This window comes from Hyaena hyaena, unplaced genomic scaffold, assembly GCF_003009895.1.
Source record: "Hyaena hyaena isolate Hyena2069 unplaced genomic scaffold, ASM300989v1 scaffold_10, whole genome shotgun sequence".
In the NCBI taxonomy this organism is placed as follows: domain Eukaryota; kingdom Metazoa; phylum Chordata; class Mammalia; order Carnivora; family Hyaenidae; genus Hyaena; species Hyaena hyaena.
In genome coordinates this window covers 5476220-5486235 of record NW_024080642.1, presented here as the reverse complement: position 1 = coordinate 5486235, position 10016 = coordinate 5476220, and the positions used below count along the sequence as shown (strand labels likewise).

The 10016-nt window shown below is 39.5% G+C and overlaps 1 protein-coding gene across 2 annotated transcripts in view; it reads right to left on the bottom strand.

The window, feature by feature from the left end:
- Window positions 1-1085: 1085 nt before the first annotated feature.
- The window catches only part of GOSR1 (golgi SNAP receptor complex member 1), a 49043-nt gene continuing 40112 nt past the window's right edge, over window positions 1086-10016 (bottom strand). For both annotated transcript variants that reach the window (XM_039253529.1, XM_039253538.1), the window contains exons 8-9: window positions 7154-7236; window positions 1086-3754 (exon numbers count right to left, since the gene is read on the bottom strand). In XM_039253529.1, the coding sequence (XP_039109460.1) occupies window positions 3630-3754; window positions 7154-7236 (208 nt within the window). In that variant the 3' untranslated portion in view covers window positions 1086-3629. The remainder of the gene's footprint in view (window positions 3755-7153; window positions 7237-10016) is intronic.

Genomic DNA, 10016 nt, shown 5'->3' with positions numbered 1-10016 from the left:
CTCTCTCTCTAAGAGCTGACGGGATGGGGACAGACGCAAATACTCTGGTACTGAGGGGAGACACTACGGACAAAGAAGGGGAATGGTCCTTCAACACATGGCTCAGCCTTGTCTCAGCTTTTCACCCAGTAAACACCTTTAAGAGTCACTTAGTCTCTCCGTATTTTCTTTGCCCATATAAGCTTACGAATATGCAGCTTTATAAAAAAATAACAAGATTAGTTTATAAAGACCATGATGAAAAGCTCTGTGTCTCTGTAGAGACCAGGCTAAATAACCTCTAACCCAAGAGGAGAATGGAACATAATCATTTCAACTTTCTGAGTAGAACCCATTTGCTCTTTAGTTATTACATTTGCCACCAACTTCAGCGTAATATTAGACATGGCCATTTATCCTCAAAAGCAAGTTAGAAAACTCAGTCAATTTCCAAGAAATCGTATCTGGCTAATGACCAAACATGAGGTATTAGAAGACCAAAAAGGTTAGTCCAGTTCTTTAAAGTCCTTTTCATCAGGTTGAGATTATTAACAGTGAAAGAGAACATTAATGGTGGGAATGCAAGTCCAAGGTGCCTCAATTCCAGAGAGGCCAAAAGTCATTACATCAAAAGGCTCGATAAGTACGTTTTCCTATTCAGACGTATTCAGGATCCAATAGGAAAGAACTAAAGTAAATATTATTTGGTTTCAGGTACAGAAAGTGCCCGTGAGAGGTTTCCTCTCTTCACTTGTCTCAATACTTAGGATTTTACTTCCACGCCTGCTCTGAGCACTGGGAAGTGGGGAAAAAGAGGCACTCTCTGTACAAGTGAAGTTTGGTACAAAGGAGAGAGGAACAGTAGAGAAGGAAAGCCCTTTTCTAACGTTAGAAAAATAAAGGGTGAGCAATGCAGGTTACAAGGAATCCTTCAGCATCATTGAAAAGACTAAGAGGAACGTAGAGATAGCCAGGACACATCACCCGAAGCACTGGGATATCGGGGTTTGAACTTAGTTGTAAATTAAACATTTTTAACTAAGGTTATCAGCTCACATTAAGACCAAATCTCAGAAGTATACCTTTAGAAATTTTGTCCTTTTTGGTGGTGCGGTTTTTCACACTTCTTGGTGAAATGGAAAGTTTTGAATTATTACTAAAATCATTCCAAATGAAAGGTCCATTATATGACAATGGCCAAGAGAGAATAACTTCCCTTAAAATGAAACTTCCTTCCTTCCTGACCTCCCAGCTCTGACAAGCGACTTCCTGTTGGCCCCTGAGCCTGGCAACAGGGCTGTAAGGACAGAAGAAAAGGTGGTTTAAAAAAAAAGTTAAATGGCACCAAACCGAAAGAGTTCAAGTCAGCTACCAGGGAATCCAAATCCTCTTCTTGTAAATGACACATTCGTATTTCCTTACTCCAGGGCTTCCTTCTGCAAATGGGGGAACCCCAAGAGAAAAGAACAAGCCCTGTCCTGGCTCTCTACATTCGGCCCTGGGCCACCTCACTATGGGCTACAGCACTGGGAGGTTAGTCGGACCTACTGGACACCAACATCTACACCAAACTTTTTCAACTTCCTTGGAAGAACTAGTTTATTTTCATAAAGAAAATAACCAACATAATTCTATTACTTCATTTAAGCATAACCCTAAAGGAAAGGCTCATCAGCCATCAAAAGTATTTGTTTGCTCAGTGCAGTAAGCAGCTCAGCTCCTAGTTTTACTTTCACACAATCAGCTTTAACAAATATACCAAATAATCAGACCAGTAAAAAAGGCTGGTAGTAAAATTAAATAAATAACTTTATTTATGATACTTCAGATTTTATAAATGCCAACCACATAGCAATGAAAGTCCCATAAATTCTAGCTGAGGCACAACCACCAATCAAGGCCCTTTGAAAAATCAAAGATAATAAAGTGTCAGGGGAGACCATTCTTGTTCTCCCAACAGAGAATTTAATAAATGAACTTCTCCGATCCTTTAAGATTCACATTGGGAAAACTTAGACTTTGTTTTAAGGGCACCCCCAATCAAGTCATCTGATCAATCAACCCATATTTAGAAAAATAAACCTCATAGTTTAAAAAAATGTATCCAATACCTTTCATATCCAGAACATAATAAAACTTTGCCAACAGAATGAAAAAGCTCTCAGTTTCTGTACCAGATCAGGGGTTAGGATAGCCATCACCCTGTGTGCCAAGTTCACCGGAATGCCATCACCCACCGTGATGCAGTTAAGAACTCCAGCTCACATCCTTTTATTCCCTGTGGCACAGTCTGAAGCTAATACTATAAATACCAGAGTCCATTCCAATGGTGAAGAGCAAACTTCTTTCTTGGTGAGGAGTGTAGACGCTGACGTCTTCAAACTACCTGTAGTAGTTCAGGTGGGTAAGTCGTAAGTTTATAGAAACAGAAAATGATTAAACCTGAAAAGAATTCTGGTGGGTGGTTTAAATTCTGTCACTGTCCAGGGATGGCAGTAGAGAAGACAGGTGCAGATACAGATGGATTCTGCCACACGCACCTTCAACAGTAAAACCATTCTCTGGATGTTTGGAAAGGCTTAACAGATTTGGAATGAATAGGTTTTCATAAAACACAGAATTCCTGGTACATCAGGCAGGAGTTCTTGAACTTCTGCTCATAAATCATGGGGCATTTACAAATGGAATTATCTGGCTGATGACCCCTCAATCAATGTCTTTTTACATGTGGCTTGTTGAACAGATCTCACTGAAATTGAGCAGTCCCCTCACTCAGGGCTAATCCTGAAGAATAATTGAATAATTGAATAATGAAGAATAATTGGGGGCACTGACAGACATTGGCTCTTCGTTCCTTTTACCATGGTAGAACTGAGATTTCATTTTCTTGTAGTAGCAAATATTAATCCAATGGAAGAAATAAACAAAATACCAAACAATGATGGACAAGAAAGCCTGTTATTCTTGATGCTTTTCCAGCAATACAGTTAATCCCAGTGTGCATACAATTTAAAAAAAGAGGAAGAAAAAAGCTTTTCTGCAGTGTTTGTCTTCTGTTTCGGACAACCTCAACTGTGTTGAAGTTGACCTGTTAGCATCTCAAAGAAAATGTGAAAAATGTAATTTTTCTTGAATACCAAAACAGGGACACAGAGTAGAAATTTATAGCACAGCTTATCAAGAAATGACTTGTGATTTCTCATCATGAGTGTAAAATAAAAGGACAAGAACTATTTGTATTCACAATCCAATCTGGTGGCGGAAGGAAAAGCAGTCTTTGGATACAGAGAAACCTGGTTTTCCGGAGTCCAGCTACGGGTGGCTTGTTATCAGCCTCCGACACTATTACCGAAGCACAGAGACTCTGTTTCTGATTGGTTTACTTACCTCCTGGGAAGACAAAAGCAACTGAAAACTTTTTTTTAAAACTAAAATCAGAAGGAAATGTGTGTTAGAAAAGATAGCACAGAAGTTCTGTGGCTTCAGCTCAACCTGACTGTGTCACAGAGTCCATCACCATCAGTCTTGAATTAATCCTGTTGGCCAGGCTAATCACCAGGACAATCAACTTCTCCTTCCTACTTTTCCTTGTTCCGGATCGGATCGGGGTGTGAAAGTGGTGGCTGTCATGAGTCCCTGGAGATGTCCCATCAGTGGAAAGCATACAGCAGCAGGAGGATGGTACAGACACCAATTACACCGCCCAGGATGAGGGAGTCTCGGCGTTTCCTCAGATTGATTCGCTGGATCAGGCTGTTCACAGCAGGAAAACGATCTTTGGGAAATCTTTATTAAGGTCATATTTGAAGAAGCCTCTTTAGTGAAAAGTCACGAGAGTCACAAAAATAGAGATCAGTGGAGTCCAGAAACAATAAATAATGACAATACAGGGGAAGAAAATGACACTGACGGAGTCTTTAAAAGACACGTGCCCAAACTGGGACTATCCTACTGCTCAAGGTCCCAAACCAACTGAGGAGTCAGCACCAGGCTGGGGCTCAGGGCGGGAAGCAGTGTGCGTAGGACACAGGAGCTCTGCGGGGCAGGGAGGCGTAAATACAACCAACTGCCACTGCTACCACCACCCTACTCTTCTCCCTTTCTCTCCCTCGCTCTCTCTCCCCCTCCCTCTTTCTCTCTCTGCTTCCCTCCCGCCCTCCCTCCTGGTTTTAAACCCTTTCTCTCAGGAAAGTGGGAAGTTTAGCCAGAGGAGTTCTGAAGTTCCTGACCCTCCCCTCACACGGTAATACCCCCCTGGAATCAGGCAATAGCGGCAGGAAGCAACCCTAGGGTCTGAATAAATCAGTTACTGGTGAATTATTTAAAATCTGTAGTTCACTCTGCAGCAGTAGGTAGGACATGGTAGGAGAGTGGGCTACACTGTTCTAGTTGTCCTACTTGGGAAACAAAAAAAGAGAGGAAATTTCCAGTTTTAGAGGTTTAGAAAAGCAGTCACAACTATATTTTACTTAGTATTTCAAAATATCTTCATATTCTTGTTTGTATGTTGTAGACCAAAGCACATGCCTGTACATCCTAAATTATTTTCTTTTTTTTAAAGTTTATTTATTTTGTGTGTATGTGTGTGTGAGAGAGAGAGAGGGAGGGAGGGAGGGAGGGACGGAGAGAAAGAGGCAGAGAGAGAACCCCAAGCAGGCTTTGTACCAGCACTGTGGAGCCCGACATGGGGCTCGAACTCATGAACCACAAGATCATGACCTGAGCCAAAACCAAGAGTCAGACTGACTGAGCAACACAGTCACCCCTGATTTGCGTTTCTTACAATATACCTTCAGGTGCATCCTCTTTGTTAATATAGGTGTACTATCAAAGTCAGTACACCTATATTATGTACTGTTTTAATACATGTTTTCTTTTAATCTTAGGGTTCCCTGTCTATCCAGAACTGGGCTTTACATATTGTAGGCGTCAATGTGTTTTCTGAATTAATAAAAAAAAATTTGCAGAAATAATTTTTAAAAATATTGAAGAACAGGAAACATGAAATAGGAGGCAAAAACCTTTACGAGGTACAAATCTCATATAGAGCCAATGCTTAATCTTTTCTTGCTTGGTAAAAGAACCAACAATCCCTGTAGAGTACTTGTGGCATTAGGGAATTCTGTCTCCAACAGGCATATTACCTTCAGGGAAGCCCCTCTCTCTCCTTCTATAATAATCTAGTTCAGCCCATGTAATAGTGTAGGCTGATCTTGTCCTCTGCCATTGGGTATATTTACAAACTCAGGACTGGCCAGGAAGAATATTCCCTCCTAGTGACTTAAGCTGGGGCAACCACAATCTTCTTAAGAGCTTCATTACAGCTATTAAAAAAGACCCCAATTTCCATAGGGATTTTTTACTGGCAGAAGGCGACTCTTCTCGCCATCTCTATCACTATGTGGAGAAAACCTCTCTGAAAATGAGGCCAATCACAGAAAAGCAAAGATAAGAGATGGAGTAGGTAGGGGAAAAAGAGAGAGGAAAAGCTGATTCTTGACAATAAAATCTGAGCTTAAGTTAAATTCTTCCCCTGAATTTTAGATAAATATGAACAAATTAATTCCCTCTTTTGCCCTATTAAGTCAGTCTAAATGAGGTTTCTGTTACTATCTCTCTATGGAATCCTGACTAACACACGCATTCTTCTGGAATTATTATAATTTGTGGTAACAGCAAGATGATACAATGTATATAACAGTACTCTGTAATCTGTACAGCCCTATATAAAATATAAATGATTGTGGATATGTTGTTTTATACTTAGCATGATAGCACAGGAAGAAAATTTACAAAAAAAGTTGGAAAATACAAAATATACTTCAGGATATTCCTTAGGCAAATAAGTATCAAACTAAAAGTGACCTTAAATTATCTAGGACCTGGGTGCCTGGGTGGTTCAGTCAGTTAAGCGTCTGACTCTTGGTTTTGGCTCAGGTCAAGATCTCATTGTTGATGAGTTCGAGCCCTGCATTGGACTCTGCACTGAAAGCATGGAGCCTGTTTGGGATTCTCTCTCTCCCCCTCTCTCCGCTCCTTCCCTTCTCATACTCTCTCTCTCAAAATAAATAAATAAACATTAAAAAATTTATCTAACACCAGAAGATACTCAACTTTTTTGGCCCTTCCCTCTTAGTAATTGGGGAAGGAAACTTTTTTCTCTAAAAGTCTTGACTTCTCAGAAAGTAAACACAATGTTTCAGGGTCACAGGCTTACCAGTTCCCCCCCTGGGGTTCATATTATTATTAGTAATCCTAGCTCAATCAGGGACCTCAAGAATTAAAAAGGTAGAGGTCACAATAAACAAGCAGAGAATCTATTCTAATATTCAGTTTTTGCATAAGAGTCGCAATGAAAATACTCTAACAGCAGTTATAACTCATCTACATGTATGGCTGTCTCCTTCTAAACATCCGCCAGTGACTTATTCTCCAAACTGAAAAATGGAGTAAGAAAAAGCATATAAGTTATGATGTTGAGGTAAGAATAATATATACTGTGGAGTTCTAACATGGATTTAATAGCTTTTTAAAAAAATGTTTATTAGGGTACCTGGGTGGCTCAGTCAGTTGAGCATTTGACTTGGCTCAGGTCGTATGAGTCTGCGTGGGGCTCTGTGTTGACAGCCAGGACCCTGGAGCCAGCTTCCAATTCTGTCTCCCTCTCCGTCTGCCCTTCTCCCATTCACGCTCTGTCTCTCTCTCAAAAATAAATAATAAAACATTAAAAAAATTTTTTTAATCTTTATTTTGGGGGGAAGAGAAAGATAGAGAGAGAGAGAAAGAAGCATGAATGGGAGAGTCTGATGCCAGGTTTGATCTCACAACAGTGAGATCATGACTTGAGACAAAATAAATCAAGAGTCAGGCGCTTAACCAACTGAGCCACCCAGGTATCGTAAGAGTTTTTAAAATGTAAAATAATTTGAAAATTCACATTTATCATTTTTTTCCCCTAAATCTACTAATACCAGACTTCTGGTGTAGAATCTTTTACAAATGGTACTTAACAGTACCAACTTTTATAGAGCAGGAATGCAAGGCATAGTCACATGTAACTACTGATAGCCTCAACTGCTGATGATGGCAACCTGGCCAAAACCAAAACCAAAGAACACACAGACCCCCACCCTCACCTCAAAACCTGGAGATTTCAAACTTTCAAAAAGGATACTGGCCAAAGTATTCATTTTGCTCTGAATGGACTTCAACATTCCTCTCTGTGAAGTCATATTTTCTTTTGTTGCCATAGCAATGCTGAAGGGGGAAAAGAGAAGTTAATTACATTGGCATTTAAAATTATCCTGCATGGACCCATCAAATCTTAAGAGAAAACTAAGATAAGCAACATCATCTTGAAAAGCACAGGCAGGAAAAAAAATCGTTTCCGAAGTCACCTTCCCACTGTCTTTCCCTGCATGTGCACTCTATCCCCACTGCTATCTTCTGATGTCTTTTGGGGCAGCAGGCCATTTCCTGTGACTTTTCTCAAAGTCACAAATGAATAACAGACAAATCTCTATTACAAAAGCTTCTTAAAATGGTTTTGAAAGGGGCCAGCTACTAAAATATCCTTAATCAGGAAAGCTGTTGAGAGAGAAGTAGGAAATTATACTCATAAAAATAGAACCAAAAGTGTTAACATACCACAAAATATTCATATATAACCAGCCTTTAAATTATGAAGAGATTATGTTCCAGAATTCTACTAGAACCAACTAGGCAGACTTTAGTAGACATGTGTAGTATTATGTTGGGTTTCCAAGCCAAGTGACAAAGGTTACACATTCATCAAGTGACTGAGAGAGATGGGGAATGTCCCTTCTTTTATAAAGACTTTACTATAGTCTCTTCCATGTGACTATTCTGATGTCCTGTTTAAAAGAATCTCAATATCTTTTTGCTATCACTGCCAGGATTAACTTCAAGAATCTTATCTCCCTGGACATTAGAATTCTAGAGGACAGGTCAGTATCCATTTTTATATATAACACAGAGGGGAGTGCTACAGATACTGATAATATAAAAACCAATAGGAAATAGAATGTTCTTGAATAATTCTGAAAATATGTCAAACATTGGGGGGAAAAAGCAACAAAGATGAAGAGATTTTGGGAAGATGATAATCAAGTACAAATCCCTGACCCCATCAAAGGCAGATATGATGAGGAAGGGTCCACCTGAGATCCCATGTTCTTTTGAAGTCTCCAAGGAAGAAAGCCAGGTGAGCTATACTCTCTCAATCAAGGAAGAACCAAGGAACTGATGGCAGGGAAGACACAATTTTTCTTCAAGCCTGGGGCAAAGTCCTAGGTTTCAGTGCATCCTGAGGAACCCAGACAACGGAAGATGTGGATGTGGGTGTACAAGAGCTGCAGTGATGCACTGAACTGGAGCTGGGAAAGGGGGGTACACACAACCAGAGGAACCTATGAGCCGGGAGCTGAGAGTCCACCAGCTGGTGTGATGCCCAGCCCTGAAGGCGAGAAAACTGCTGGGGCGTCTACCACCACCTCGTATGGCACTGCGTAGGGGTCTAAGAGCCTGACCTATCTGGATGCTGACCCAACACACTTCTGAACAGGCATGACCAGGTGTCCTGCTGGAGGAAAATGCTAGGGGCACTCGAAGCAAATGACTAATCAAACTGAAATTTCAAGATTTGAGAAGGCAAAGAAGAAACAAAAGTGTGTGTGGGGACAGATCAAAGGATACATATGAGAGCACTGTTTGGAATAGTAAGAGACAAACAAAACACTGTCCCAATGGAAACAGATTATGGAATAACCAAAGGGAATGGTTTAGCAGATTATGATATAACCAAACTATGAAATAATATTTGGTTATTAAAAAGAATAAGTTGGGATTATTTCTATTAAACTAGAGAGATGTTTATGATATACTGAATAATTAAAGCAAGCCACAGAACGTGTAAAGTATGAATCCTTTTTTATTTTAAGCAATAAAACATCATTGTATGTGTTTGTATGACAATGAGAATGTATTAGAAAGATACACAACTGACAATACAATTAGTACAAGTTACTTAGGGGATAGGAATGGAGGGACACTACCAGAAAAACTTTTTTATACATTTTAGAACGATTTAAATTGCTAAAATGAGAACACTGTACTTTTCTAAAATATACATATCTAACAAAGAAAATTACAGGAATTCCTCGAGTGATTAAGAAACATGAATAACATTATCAGCGCCAAATCTACTGCAGTTATTTGCCTCAGTACCATGAGGAGTCAAGCATGACTTATAAAGGTTTTTCCCAGATCCTAGAAAAGATCAAGATTTTAAGAGATCAGGTATCTCTGAAGGCAAAACTGTAGACTAGGGCTAAAAATGGAAATTTGTACAGGAAATTGCCGGACCCCTAAATTACCTTCCTAAACAATGCAGTCAGGTGACTGCCCCCAGTTCAGAAGATCTAACCTAGAAAAAGAGACCTTACAGATCCTGACACTTTGAAGTTCCCCACAAAACAGCCAGGTCCCTTTCTGATCATCCATTGACAGGCCTACTGCTTGGCAAGCCCCACCACCTATGTACAGAGAATTAGCTTCTAATTACTGGATTTTTTGGAGCCTCACTCTGAAATATGAACAAAGAATCAAGAATCACTACAAGTTTGAGAAGAGCGTCTAACATGAAAGGCAGAGATCCAAATAAAAACCAGCAAACAGAAAACTGAGTCTGAGGAAATAGAGACAATGAGAGAAACGCTAAAATCAAATTATATTTAATGTCTTCAGAGAGAGAAAGAAAGTATCACATCCGTGAAACATATAAATATATGTGTATGTGTATGTGTGTGTAAGAGTGTACCCACCCCTGAGAAAAGAGCCGGTGTAAATTTAAAAAAAAAAAAAATGGAAATTAAAGTGTAACAGAAGTGTTAAAATGACAAACTGAGTAAATCCCTCAGAAAGTAGAAAAAAAAATAAATGGAAAATGCAGAAAGGGTAAAAAAAAGGAACAGAGGCCCAACATATTACTTTTTAAAATCAAAACAAAAAAAAAAAAA